Source organism: Fistularia commersonii, chromosome 26, assembly GCF_037954325.1.
Source record: "Fistularia commersonii isolate RoL2024-O1a breed Wild chromosome 26, RoL_Fcom_v1.0, whole genome shotgun sequence".
Classification (NCBI taxonomy): Eukaryota; Metazoa; Chordata; class Actinopteri; order Syngnathiformes; family Fistulariidae; genus Fistularia; species Fistularia commersonii.
Window position 1 is genome coordinate 2,993,292 of NC_141309.1, and position 14,507 is coordinate 3,007,798.

Sequence of the window (14,507 nt, forward strand, 5' to 3'; positions counted from 1 at the left end):
ATGTGTGTGTGTGTGTGTGTGTGTGTGAGCTGAAAACTTGGCCAAATCACATTTGCGCCCACATATAACCCTCTCTGACGTCCTCTCCGTACAGCGCGCGTCTTGCCATTTTCCTCTTGCGCTCTTTCCGACCTTTTCACGAGTGGACTAATTTTTGAAAAACCGCGAAAAAAATAACCCCGGCGATTCCTTCCACGTCTGGAAAAAGCGGGAGAATTTTTTTTCTCGGATCGGAGCATAAACGATGGAAAAAGGGGGGTGGGAGGGGGAAAAAAAAAAAAAAAGAACGTGCGTCGCGGGCAGATGAAGGGATGAAAACGTAAACACAGAGAGGTCGAGAGTAAGTTGTATGTGAATGAGTCACATAGCTGCTCCGGTCAGATCACAATCCCTTCTCTGTAAACACACACCGGCTCAGAGAGAGACGGGGGGGAAATGCTCACTTTAAAAGGGTAGTGTGTGTGTGTGTGTGTGTGTGTGTCTGACATTCATTAAAGTGTACAGACGGTAAACACAGGAAACATCCACTGCCGTGTTCGAACCGGCAAAGCAAATCGAGTGAGATGCCGCGTTTCTTTTCTTTTCTTTTTTTTTTTTTTTTTCCCTCTCATCTCCTCATTCCGGTGTGTTCCAGCGTTGCTCCCGACTCCATGGTGACCCCGTCTCTCCCTTCCTCCCTTTTCACATTCTTTTTCCCGCCGCCCTTGAGGCACACACACTCGCACAGAAGCACTCCATATATACTGCAACACATACATACGGAGGGGTCTGGCTGTCATTAGTTAAAGAGGGGTGGGAACGTGCAGGGAGGAGGAGGAGGAGGCAGACAGTGACATATCTCTGTTCTCGACTCGAAGACATCCTTCAGCGGAAACTTTTTTTTTTTTTTTTTTCTCTGTACCGCGCTCGAAATAGATACGGGAAAGACATTAAAGCAGAGCGGGAGAGGGGAAAAAGTCGGCGGGGGTTGAAGGGGCGATAAGACGACGAGCGCGTGATTCCCGACTTCCTCGAGTGCCCGCGACGGCATCTATCATGAGCTATGCGGTCGGTTTTTCGGCGTAACCCTGCACAAAAGGGGATTTCTCTCGAGGAATCCGCCGTCGACGGGCGCTTACGCTGGCGTTGTTGTAGCTGTATCTCATGATGAGGTAGAGGGTGGCGCAGGCCTGGCTCCGGTTCTCGTCCACGGGGCTGCTGCAGTACTGGAGCACCTTCTGGCACAGGTCGGCGCACTGCTCCGCCTCCTCCTCGAAGAGCAGGTCGCCGAACTGTGGAGACACGTAGAGGTCTAGCCGGCGGGCCCGAAGCCGGGGACGACCGCGTCGCGGCGGCGCGAACCCGACGGCGGTACCTTGACGACGAGAGCCCGCAGCGTGCTGAAGGTGTGGGAGAGGAAAGTGGTGCTCTGGTTGCAGGTGAGAGAGTGGAGTAACACCTTCAGAACCCCGCCGACCACGCTGTCCTTGCAGTCGGCCGACGGCACGGCCTGGCGGGGGAGGAAATGGAAAATTAAGATCCGAGTCACCCGTGGAATCACCGGTTCCGCGCAGGAGGTCGAGGAATCGTCCTTGGAACCGAACGTTTGCGGTTCGATTCCCGGTTCCTCCTAGTGTGTCGAGGTGTTTTTGAGCAAGACGCCGAACCCCTGACGGCGCCGATGGACGGCGGCCTGCTGCTCATGCTTCAGCCATCACGGGGTAATTGCAGAGAACTGATTTCGCCACATGGGATAAATAAAGTATAAATTATATTTATTATTTTTATCATTAAAACCCTCTCCAGGCAGATGTTGCAGATTTGCGACAGCCAAATATCAGATTTTTCCTGCAACTACAACTTAATTTGAGCCTGAGAGGGTTGATAATATAATCATTTATCATATGATTATTTTTTATGATTAATATATTATATTTATTTTTTATTATTCTATCATGTTATGATTATTACTTTTTAAGTATATATTTAAGTTATGTTTTATCATTATTATTATTATTATGACATATATATATTATTATAATTATAATTATACTTTTATTATTCTATCATTTCGTTATTATTACTTTTTAAGTATATATTTAAGTTAAATTTTATTTTTATTATTAATATATTTTATTATATTATTATATAATATATTATTATTATTATTATTGTTACATAATATATAAGTATGTTATTAATATTATATAATTAGTATTCATTAGAATAAGAATAAGAACACCCTTATTTATCTCGAAGGAAATTGTTGTGCCAGAGTTTCAAGTAAAACATAACAATAATAAATAACAGTGGGAAATTGTATAAACAGTATAAGAAAGGGGGGAGAATAAGAAATACAAATAAAACTATAAAGTGTCAAGGCTATAAAGTGTCTTAAGGTCTTAAGTACAAAGATTTTGAGATTCCCTGCAGCTGAAGGGAGAGGAATTAAAAAGTCTGATAGCCTCAGGTTGGAAAGACCTCCTGTGGCCTTCAGTGGAGTTCAGTGTTAAATATAAATATAATATAAATGTAAATATAAATAGAGTGACCATTATGGGACATCCACAAATAAATGGACAGCAGAGAAAACAAACAATATCAAAGATAAGAATGGACAACAGATTGGGGAAAAAAAACAAAAAGCAGTAAGGGTGAAAAAAAAACAACCAAAATGGCAATATGTGACAATAGCAATAACAAAAATAAAATAAAAAATAAAAAAAGCAGGATGCGAATGGGCAGAGACCAACAAGGTCTATCAATAATCTTATCTAATGACACGTGTGAATGGGTTGGTAAAGAGGTTGTAGTAGCACAGACGCACCGCCTATAAAGACGTAGGAGTGAAAAGCGTCCTTACCTGTACGATGGTCTCCAGCAGGTCCAGAACGATGAGGTTGGACTCCGTGGCCAAGTTCCCGCTGATGAGAGCCTCCTGGTCCAACTCCGCCTTGGTTCTGATGGGAGGATTGTGGAGGGAAAGACACGGAAATAAATACAACGGCCCCTTAGGATCCAATCACTTTTTATATACAAACATTCGTAAGATACGAAGTGTGATTTGAGCCAATTTTATCCTCGAAATATGAAAAATAAACATAAATATGAGAGCGAGAAAATCCAAATTTGGGATACGCTCTATGACGCTGCTGCATTTTTGAATTGGCGCCGCTCGCCGCTCTACGCATATCTTGCATCTGTTGGGTGGCATCGTCTTCAATCTTTGTGCTTATTTTGTGTGTTTTTCTTAATAATCATCATGAAAGCAAGCGGTGAGGCAAGTGGTGAACCCAGAAAAAAGATACTTTCTATGGAAATTAAGCACGAAATAATAGCGAAGCACCAACGTGGCGTGCGTGTGACTGATATCGCACGTGAATATAATGGCAATGCATCCACGATATGTACCGTTTTATGAGTTTGGCGCCGGGGGGGACGAATGAATTTGCTTTCTGTTATTTTAAATGGAGAAAATTCATTTACAATACGAAAAAAAATCAACACAGGAACCCACTTGCGAGAGGAATTAAATTCATATCTTAAGGGAGAAGGAGAGAAATGAGGGATTTTTTTGGAAAAAATGTTATTGACAATGGAGACGGGACACATCGAAGCAGCCGGACACATATATAAACGTATATATACACACAATACAATCGCTGCATGAAAAGAAAGGTCCCTCTCTCCAATTGGCCACGCAAAAGGCTTGAAACCACCGGAAGCGACGTGCATGTCCGTGCACGTCCGTGCACGTCCGGCTTCTCCCGGTCAAATAGAGATGTTGAACCTACTTGTCGTGTTTGTCGTTGGTTTGCCGCCACTGAGTGAGGTCCTTCCTCCAGCGCAGGTTGTCCCTCTGACCCAGCGTTCTGTCCATCCCTGCAGACACACAAACCCACAAATAACGCACAACTCACGCGCACGGGAGATAACAGTGGAATTTTAAGTACACGTATGTAGTTTAGAAGTTACAATTGCATATGTGTTGGGCTAAACTCGTTCAATTTTCAATTTTTTATTCCATTTTTATCCTTGTCGTTGTCATTTTCCCATTCTCATTCTCATTCTCATTCTGTTATCTATTTTTTTCCTTGTCATTCATATTTTCGGATACATTTTTATCTTAGTTGCTGTTATTTTCTTATCTATTTTTAGCCTAGTTGTTATTTTTCTATCTATTTTTATCCTTGTTGTCATTCTGTTATCTATTTTTATCCTTGTCATTCTCATTTTCGTATCAATCTTTATCCTAGTTGTTGTAATGTTCTTAGCTATTTTTTATCCTTATTGTCATTCTGTTATCTAATTTTATCCTTGTAATTTTTTTAGCTATTTTTATTCTTGTAATCTTCATTTTCATATCTATTTTTAGCCTAGTTGTTGTTATTTTCTTATCTATTTTTTATCCTTGTTGCCATTCTGTTATCTAATTTTATCCCTCTTGTCATTTTCTTATCTATTATTATCCTTGCTGTTATTTTCTTATCTATTTTCATCCTTATTGTTGTCATTGTTATCTTTTTTAACCTAGTTAACCATTCTCATCCTTTTTATCTTTATCCTTGTTGTCATTCTGTTATCTATTTTTGCCCTTGTTGCCAATTTTTTACCTATTTTTATCCTTGTTGTCATTTTCTTATCTACTTTTATCCTTGTCATTCTCATTGGGTTATCTATTTTTAGCCTAGTTGTTGTTATTTTATTATCTATTTTTAGCCTAGTTGTTATTTTCCTATCTATTTTTATCCTTGTTGTCATTCTTTTATCTATTTTTATCCTAGTCATTCTCATTTTCATATCAATTTTTATCCTAGTTGTTGTAATTTTCTTAGCTATTTTTTATCCTTGTTGTCATTCTGTTATCTAATTTTATCCTTGTAATTTTTTTAAGCAATTTCTTTCTTTATAATTCTCATTTTCTTATCTATTTTTAGCCTAGTTTTTGTTATTTTCTTATCAATTTTTATCCTTGTCATTTTCCTATTTTTTTTTATCCTTGATGTTATTCTGTTATCTATTTTTATCCTTGTTGTTGTTTAACCTAGTGGTCTATTTTTATCCTTGATGTTGTTATTTTCTTATATTTTTTCATCCATGATGTTATCTTTTTTTTTACCTCGTTGACCATTCTCATCCTTTTTATTTTTATCCTTGTTGTCATTCTGCCATCTGTTCCTATCCTTGTTATTGTCTCCGTCCTTTCTATTTCTATTTCTATTCATATTTATTGATATTGTTATTGATCCACTGCAGTGACAAACTAATTCCCCCTACAAGGATCAATAAACTATTATCTTATCTTATCTTACTTGTTTAGCAAAAAAAGATGACTCATTATGTGCATCCTGACGCTAACTTGCTTATATTCATAAAAAAAATAAAAAAAACACAACATTAATGCTCAATAACTGTAGTAAAAAGCGAACCTCCGACTCGTTTCATCATCTCTCCGCGAGCTCCCATTCCTCGGAGCAGAGCTTCTTCCAGCTGGAGCTTTGCTTGCTGGGATTTCTGCAAGGCCTGCGTGCTGACTTTGTCACTGCTCTGCGTGCCCTGTGAACACGCCGCACGTTTAAAACCCTTTTACGTCGCCGTGCGAAAAGGGACATTTTCGGTATCTACCGACCCTGTACTCGAAGCAGGACACGCAGATGGTGAGGAGCTCCAGGAGTTTGTTGAGCTGCGAGGGAGGCATGTCCACGGTCCAGCGCTGGATGAGGCTGCGATCGGCGTTCTTCATCACCCAGAGGAAGCACGCCAGCAGGTGGCGGCTGGTGTCCGCCGCCAGGGTGGCCACCGATTTCCCCTGCTGGGCGAACGGGAGACACGTTCACGTAACAAGAGCGCGGATTCGTTTTCCCGTTTCCGAAGTTTCCGATCTCTGCGACGACCCCCGCCTTCGGTAACCGCGGACGACAGGCTTCCTCCTTGAAAGCGGCCCCGCTGAATATGGTTCTCTTCGTCATCCTAATAGATGTTAAATCTACTGCAGATTAATTGACCTTCATCCTCGGCGTGATGAATCACTGCTATAGAGGGGCCGCCGCTGCCTCACTGTGTGGCAGCTTTGATAAATGTAGCCATTATCGCTCCGGTGCTCTCGGTGTCCCACCTAGAACCCGCTTTCCAGGTCTTCATTCCGTAAAAGGGCCGAGCGAGTCAGAGTTGTAGTTTGTAATCTAACCCCCCCCGACCCACGACCACCGAAAGAAAAAATAAATAAAAACCCCCCCCGGGCGCCGCGGGCCGTGATTAATGCCGAGCCTCTGTGGAAATCTTCTTTTTTTTTTTTTTTTTTTCTTCCCACCGCAACGTTTTTACGTAACAACATAAAAGCGACTTATTCATCTTTGGAGAAGAGCCGGGAAGAAAAGGAGCGGGAGGGAAATGTTCACTTTTTGAGCTCGTGTTGTTGCCGTAGCTACAGTTTTGATGGATGTGTTTGTCAGAGAGGACGGCCCTGCTCACTTATGATGGCGATGCCTGCCTATAAACTGTCTCCTGCCCACATTGTGTGTGTGTGTGTGTGTGTGTGTGTGTGTGTGTTTGTGTTTGTGTGTGTGTGTGTTTGTGCATGCTTTTTTTCCAGAATGGATGAAGTGTGTGTGTGGCTGTGACAGCCAATCAATCTATTTCAGTGCAGCTCACCTGTTAGGAGGCACACACGCACACACACACACACACAGACACAGACACGTACACACACACACGCGCGCACAAACAAATCACCGGAACAAATATTATTACTTGTAAGTATTTTAAATGTGAAAAAAAAAAATCCTTTTACCACCGACGCCATCGAAACGAGACTGTTCCTCCCAAGCGCGTTGAAGGGATTCCCGGCAATTGCCATGGCGACGGAGTGATTGATGGCTGGGACGTTCTCAAGGTCATCGTCCGGTCCGCCGCTTTTGTTTTTCCCGCCGCGAGAATCCGAAACTACGGAGAGCAAGAGAAGTCAAGGACCTGGGACACGAGCGCGAGTGTATCGAATATCTATATTTATATACCGGTAAAGTCCAGATAGTTGGTGGAGTCGATGATTATCCCCACCAGGGGGAGGTACAGAGCGGCCATCTTGGCTCGGACTTCTGTTTTGATACAGCGGTGGTCAAGGTCATGGGAGCAGAGCAGGCTGTAGATGGCGTTGATGGCCTTTCTCTGAACCTTTCCCCTGCAGGACACACACACACACACACACGCGCAGATGTGCGTTGATGGATAAGATCAACGCCGGGTCCTTTCGCACCTGCTTTCGGAATTTGGGAACAAGCGGCGACCTCACCCCTCCGACTCCATGTCCAGGGCGACGCTGAGCTCGGTCAGCAGCAGCCCGGTGAGGTAGTGCTGCTGTTTGAATTCCTGAGAGAGATCGAACAGACCCAGGATCCTCTGCTGCTCCTGGAAGCTGCAGGAACCGGAGCTCTGCACACACACACACACACACACACACACACACAGATGTTTGCGAAAGCGCTTCTCCGCCCCCCTCACCTTCCCCGATCCTTCTCTGGAAACAAACCCGATCGTGACCATCTTTCGGCAAGCATTTTTCTGCAAGGAATCCCTGACTCGTGTCGACCGGACGCTGACGCGGATCTTCGGTCAAAGGAAAAGTCTCACGTCCTGCCGAGTGTGATGGCTACTTCCTGTCGTCCCACCTCGGGTTTGTTTGGACTCGAGCTTCCTATCAAGATGGCGTACCGTAATTTCCGGACTATAAGGCGCTATTTTTTTCCACACACCTTGAACACTGCGACTTAAACGGTGATGCGGCTAATTTATTGATTTTTTGGGGCTTCATGCCGCTAAAACATTTAGCCTCGTCACATCGGGTTGATATATTTCTGAGGCGGTGCAATTTGGACACAGAGGAAGACGAGTTTAATGGTTTTAGTGCGCAGGAGGAAGACCAAGATACAGACGGACTTTTCCTTGTTTTATTTATCCTTCATCTTTTTCATCAGCAGTGTTACAGGCACTGTTTGGAAAAAAAGCTTTTCCAGTATGTATTTGTGGAATTTAATGAATCAAAAGTTAAAAATGTGTAAATATCTCATGTTACAACATGGACATCTCCGGCTTAAATGCAAGTGCGGCCAATTTTTTTAGACATATATTTATTTGTTTTTTTTTTAGTCGGTGCGGCTTCTATTCAGGTGCGATAAATGGTCCTGAAATTATGGTACGTGCCTTTAAATTTGGTGTCAAATTATTCATTCATTCATCATCTAGACTAGTTATCCTGCACTCTAGGTCAAGAGGTGGGATTTTCGATATATATATAAACATAAAATCATTCCCCCATCATATAGAAATATATGCATAAATGCGCCCTGTTATTCAGAAATCATATAGAAACACACAATGATTAATCCTCTCATTCACACGTCTTAAGAGAATAAAAGTCATTCATTAAGTCATTTGTCCATCATGTCAGAGCATCCAATCGTTCACTCACTCATTAATGCGTCATGTAGAAATATATAAAAATTAAAAAGCAACGTCATAGACATACAACTAATCACTCTCATTCCTACAAGGCCTTCTCTGCTGGCCTAAAAAATATCTGAACAACAGACTGATTTTAACCCTACAACACGATTATTAAAATAAGTAACACCATCACTAACGTTGGGTATATTTCACCAAATACAATATCCTGGATAAAATACAGTTTTCATCAATTTATAGATGGGCCGATGGGAGGAGGGAAACAAACGTACAATTAATAACATCAGTGAGCAGCCTGAAGCTACCTAAGGACCCATAAAACTCAGACAATGGCAACACAATGAAAATCACATGACAAGAATTGTGTGGGTGAAAATCACCCGACGTTAGTGTTCTAGGGTTAATTATATTTTATCCGTGAAAGGTTTATTATTAAATAATTCCAAATGGTCTGTCCGCTTCCTTTCATAGCTTTTTCCTTTGGCTGTGCTGCTTCCACACATGTATTTTCATACCAAAGCATTTAACCAATCACATTTCAGCCATTATTTGTTGCCAGGCAGGGTCAAAGTCAAAGAATCAGATTCACGGGCGCTCTCACAAAAAATAAGGGTCAATCAAATTGTTGTTTCAACCAATCAGATTTTGAGTTGCGACACCAAGGCCCTCTAGAAGGCTGCGGTAACGTCAGTGTGTCACACGCCCTTCGATTGGATAGTCATAGAGCGTCCTAGCCAGAGCTAGCAGGCCGCATCTGTAGCGTGCGTTGATATTATAGCTAATTTGCCTACCTATGACGGCTGAAGGAAGAGAAGAAATGGATGTGGTTCCAGATTCATTGTCAAGATCATTTTCAAGATGGACGTTTCAAGAAAAGCTGGACATGGTTAAGAAAGGTCAGGCAAGCTAGCTGGCCTGTCGCTGCGGTGAAAAGGATTTGTCTGTCACTTTCAGTCTGCTAACTGCATAATAAGATGGGTTTTATAACAGTTATTGAGGGGTAGATTGATAAGTGTAGCACTACTGAAGGCCTAGGTGTGAAAAGCACGGCCCGCCGCTGATGCAACCATTCACACATTATGACATACAACTATTAAGACGTCTTACGAAAATAAAATACGTTCATTAACTCATTCGGTCATCATGTCAGAACATCCAACCATTCACCCTCTCATTAATACGTCATATATAGACATAAAACTATCCACACGTCTGGCTAATTTGGGGTGTCCGTTGGTGTTTTTGGACTGTTGGAGGAACCCCACTCAGACTCCACGCAGAAAAAAATAAATCAAATTAATGAATTACGCATTAACTGTGCCGGCCCTACACAGTACATATCATCCGTACAGTCTTTTTATATATAAAAAAAAAAAAAAAAAAAAAAAAAAAAGTCAGACTTCAGCCGACGGATCGTCAGCTCCCCAGACAGACGGAGCCGGCGGCGGAACGATGACCTACATGCGAAAATGCAAATAAAGTGAGCCAATATTGACAGACGGGCGTACCTGTGAGGATATGGAGGGGCAGGGCGAGGCGGGAGCCGAGGCCGGGCTGCTGAAGAACAGGCTCAGGTTGAGGTAGTGCTCGTGGCTGCACAGGATTCTCAGGAACTCCAGACGCATGCCGATCAGCGTCGGCAGTGGCACGTTTTTAGCAGACATCTGGAAGGGGGGGGGGGGGGGACGAAGAAAATATCGTTTTTCACGGCTCCTTATCGCGGGACGTCCCGGATCCGGGGGGGGGGGGGGGGTTCGGCGTCGGTCGTTTTCACCTGGTTGCAGTAGTTCTTCACCAGCTGAAAGACGAATCCTCGATCCATGAGGGACAGCAGGTCGTAGAGGAAGAAGGCCAGGCTGATGTTCACCTTCTCCGCTTGCTCCACTTCCTGAAAATTAGAAATTTTCGGTCATTATGATCTCAGTTTAATGATTGAAAAGGGTCAGCGTTGAGAAAAGAGCATCGACCACAGTGAAAGAAGACGGAGCGGCCGTGGGGTTTTGGTGTCTTTTGGAGCGAGGAGGACAGCCTGGATCGGGAACGAGTCCGTCAGAGGGACGTGTTGGATGTTTGGCGGATAAAGTCTGAGAGGAGGTGAAGATCTAGGTCAGGGGTGTCAAACTCAAACACATACGGCCGAGGTAGATGTCAGGTGGGCCGGACCATTAAAATGATAGCGTACTCGGCTATAAATAACCAAAATATCATGTATTTCCTTTGTTTTCGGTGCAAAGAAGTACAAGAACATTAGGAAAATCTTGAAATTTAATGAACAACCCTTTCACAAAACATTTCATGAAACACCTCATATTTCCTTAGCCCAGGGGTTGGCGACCTGCGGCTCTTTCGTCTTTCCGAATGACTTGGGAAAATAAATGATAAATATTTAATTGAAGTGTATTTCATTTGTGTTAATTCCTTTTTTCAACTTTTAGTTCTAAGTTGGAAGATTATTGTTATCTTGAAATACTAAATAAAATAATATTTATTATTTTTCGACACTCAAAATAACGTCACACTCGCGGAAGCCGGTATACCCGCCGGCCGGTAAAGTCCCGATTTGCAGATGCTGTGCGCAGAAATTCAGGAGCAGAAGTCCCATAAACCAAGTAAAATAAATATTTATGAAGATATTTTGCAAATATTTGTTTTTTTATTATTTACTGACACAGTGATTTTTTTTCCCGATTTATTTTTAAAATTCAGGTCAAGGCTCCGCTACACACTCTGAAACCCCAAAGCTCAAGATGAGTTCATTACATAAATAAAATTTAAATTTCTCTGTTATTCTTTGTGAATTTTAGAAGCAACACACAACACACTTGTTTATACAAAGTGTAAAGGTGTTAAAAGCAATATATACAATGGTAACTTTATTTTAGACGTCAAAAAGTAATTGCGGCTCCCAGTGTTTTCTTTTCAGAGGAAACCGGGTCCAAATGGCTTTTGGAGTGTTACGGGTTGCCGACCCCTGACATAAACAAATGGGCAATTTACTTTTATCATTTACTTGTATGCAATGACAGCCGAAAATGTCCTCGGCTGTTGTTGTGTCCATCATGGGCACCTCATAGGTCATAGGTCATCATGGGTCAAGAAACTCTTCAGTAACAGTCAACGTCTCGTCAACTCCACGAAAAAATATGGCCAGTCGAGCCACGTCAGTGATATCAGCGCTCTCATCAATTGCAACGAAAAATGTAATAAATGACTCGACTCTCAGTTTCAATTGGCTGTTTAAATCTGACGATAGCGCCGAAATCCTCTCTGCTAAGCAAAAGCTTGTCGGGACATACAAGTTTGGCTACCTTCGTCATGCATCTTTTGCATCTCAACGTCGGAATACGGCTTTGAGGCTAATGCTACTTCGCTAGCAATTAGGTAGCTGGGTTTTATGGGTGAAAGTGGGCCGCTGTTTCCTCACACCCGCCAGCGGTTGGTTGATCTTATCTCTCCTCAGTTGTCCTTGCTAGCTGTCATATTTTTCACCGTGATGCGTCTCGTATTGGCGCCGACTACTTATAAATACCGAAACTTGTTGCAAACACACCAAGCGCAAAGGTTTCCGGTGCGTCTCCGTAAATAAATAGGACCTAGTCCATTTTTCTTTGAAAATTGTACACTCTTTCTGTTTTGATAACGACATTTTGGCTAATGAGGGTGTAGCGGGGTGGTAGGGAACAGGGTAGAAACAACATCGTAATAAACAAGCTGCTGTTTAAACCCATGTATTATGCATTTTGTCACTTTCAATATTATCCTGCATGTATGTTTGACACCCCTGATCTAACTGGAAGGATGCTGATGTTGGAAGGCTCAAGGACAGGAAGCTTGTTGGTGGATGCAGAGTAGAGGGTTAGATGGAGGCGTACGATTGGCTGCTGCAACCCCTTAAGGAGAAGAAGATGATGGGAATGCATCCCGTCCTTCTCTACCTTCTGCTGTTTGACGAGGATGCTCCCGATCTCGGCGGTAACCACGGAGACGATGGTGGTGATGTCGTCTTTGAAGCGGTCGGAGAAGCGGCTCCTCCGCGGGACGTTGTTCCTGTCCAGCTGGGACACGTGCTGGGCCATGCTCTTCACCTGTTTGCACCGCAGAACATCACCCGTTAAAATTCCACGGGCGTCAAATCCACATCCGACGCGTCCGATGAACGCGGCGAAGATCGTGATGAAGCGAGGATGAGAAGAGACCTGAGCGGCGATGTATCGGAATTTTAAAGGAGATGATTCGTCAAGACGCTTGATAAATTAGGGGCCGCGGCGCCGCCGGAAAACCATTATTCATAACACGGCTAAACTGTCATTTGTCCCTCAAGGGTGCTTGGCAGGGATGTAAGTCATCTGCCGTCAACATCGGTGGCGAGATGTCAATCATTATTACCAGACAACGAGTGATCGCTTAAACACGCCGACCTTCTCCATTAAAATGGATAAAAAAAAAAGCAAATAACGCGAAAATATCTCCATTTGTTATGTAACTGGTTGCACAGCTCGGATCCTCCCGAGGCCTCCGGGAGATAAAACTTTATCAACTTGATGAAGGAGGCCGTGATGAGATTATGCAGGAACGCTCCCGTAACTGGGAATTAACAGAATTAATGGGGGATAAAACAAAATATCACAAGTTTTAACAAGTTCGGCGGGGGTCTCGCTTTGCACGAACCCGTCGTCCTGGACCGATCCAATCCACCCGATTTGTTTGATTTTTAGCGTGAAAGACGCTAAAATCACTAAAAAACAAGGAAATGGCACTTAGAAATGGAAATTCCCCGACATGATTGCATGAAAATGAGAAAAAAACCAAAACGGTTGTCCCATTCGGGATCGGCGCCCATTCAGAGGAAACTCAAATGATGCCTTTTAATTCATGATATCATAAAACATAAATAACTCGAAGTGCTGAGATGTCGTTTTTTTTTTTTCAATCTTTCATTAAAAGAGTCTTTTATCAGCCGTCCCATCGTTGCACCCTCATCTGGAAGGCGAGTGCGGCCTGTAACTCAGAATCGAGAGGAATTGCGCGGTTTTTCCGCGTTTTTCTCTCGCCGGAGTGACTTCTTGAACTTTGTTGAGAATAAAGAAGAGCGTTTGAGACTAAATATTTAGCGGGCGGCGTCCAGTTGACGTGGATATGTAAATACGTGTGAACCGGAGTGGAGAGAGAGGAGACACTGACCAGCAGCTCGAAGAAAAACCAGGCGTACTTGTACGCGTTCTCCCTGCAGACGCTGGTGCTGACGACCATCTGCAGGGCCAGCTCCTCGTGGAACTGCTGCAAGAAAAGACGCGCATTAAGGTTTTGCTCCCGCTGATGGAGGAGCGCGGAAAACATCCCGTCGGATGGAGCGACAGCGCAAGATCACGCGACGGCGACGGTGGAGCCGAGGGGAAGCTCGTGGGGAAAGTGGCTGGTGGAGCGCTGCCACCCTGTGGATGCAACAAGCAGAGCTCAGGCGTCTCCAAACACGCTTCTTATTGCGCAACTCGAAATTCTGAATCATTCATTCATCTATTATTTTTGCCATTTTGATGTTGGGCGGTTGCCGGTTGGTTACGGAGCCACACAGAGAGACATACAACCATTCACCCTCTCATTCGCATGTTATAAAGACATACAACCATTGCATTATTTAATCAGTTTATACCGACATGTACGGCTATTTACTCATTTATTCACACATTCATTCAGACAAACAACTATTCACCCTCTCATTCACACTTTATATAGACATAAAACAATTCACTCGTTCATTCATACGTCATATAGACACAACCAGTCACCATCTCATTCACATATATAGACATGCAAACATTAAATTATTCCCTTACACTTTATGATGAGACATGTCTTCACTCATTCATCCATACAATCATTCGCATGTTATATAGACAAACAACCATTGCATTATTTATTTAGTTTATACAGATGTACGGCTATTTACTCATTCATTCAAACATACAACCATTCACTCATTCATTCACACTTTATATAGACATAAAACAATTCACTCATTCATTCACACTTTATATAGGCATAAAAAAATCACTCATTCATTCACACTTTAT

General features: G+C 43.0%; 1 protein-coding gene across 4 annotated transcripts in view; it reads right to left on the reverse strand.

Moving 5' to 3' along the window:
* The window catches only part of dock8 (dedicator of cytokinesis 8), a 65,817-nt gene that overhangs the window by 15,028 nt on the left and 36,282 nt on the right, over positions 1-14,507 (reverse strand). For 3 of the 4 annotated variants that reach the window (XM_086174042.1, XM_086174039.1, XM_086174041.1), the window contains 13 exons: positions 13,618-13,713; positions 12,372-12,521; positions 10,211-10,324; positions 9,945-10,100; positions 7,268-7,407; positions 6,993-7,156; positions 6,770-6,921; positions 5,609-5,791; positions 5,409-5,535; positions 3,774-3,861; positions 2,843-2,939; positions 1,355-1,489; positions 1,119-1,271 (listed from right to left, as the gene is read on the reverse strand). In XM_086174042.1, the coding sequence (XP_086030168.1) occupies positions 1,119-1,271; positions 1,355-1,489; positions 2,843-2,939; positions 3,774-3,861; positions 5,409-5,535; positions 5,609-5,791; positions 6,770-6,921; positions 6,993-7,156; positions 7,268-7,407; positions 9,945-10,100; positions 10,211-10,324; positions 12,372-12,521; positions 13,618-13,713 (1,755 nt within the window). The remainder of the gene's footprint in view (positions 1-1,118; positions 1,272-1,354; positions 1,490-2,842; positions 2,940-3,773; positions 3,862-5,408; positions 5,536-5,608; positions 5,792-6,769; positions 6,922-6,992; positions 7,157-7,267; positions 7,408-9,944; positions 10,101-10,210; positions 10,325-12,371; positions 12,522-13,617; positions 13,714-14,507) is intronic. The other variant, XM_086174040.1, reaches the window with a different exon arrangement.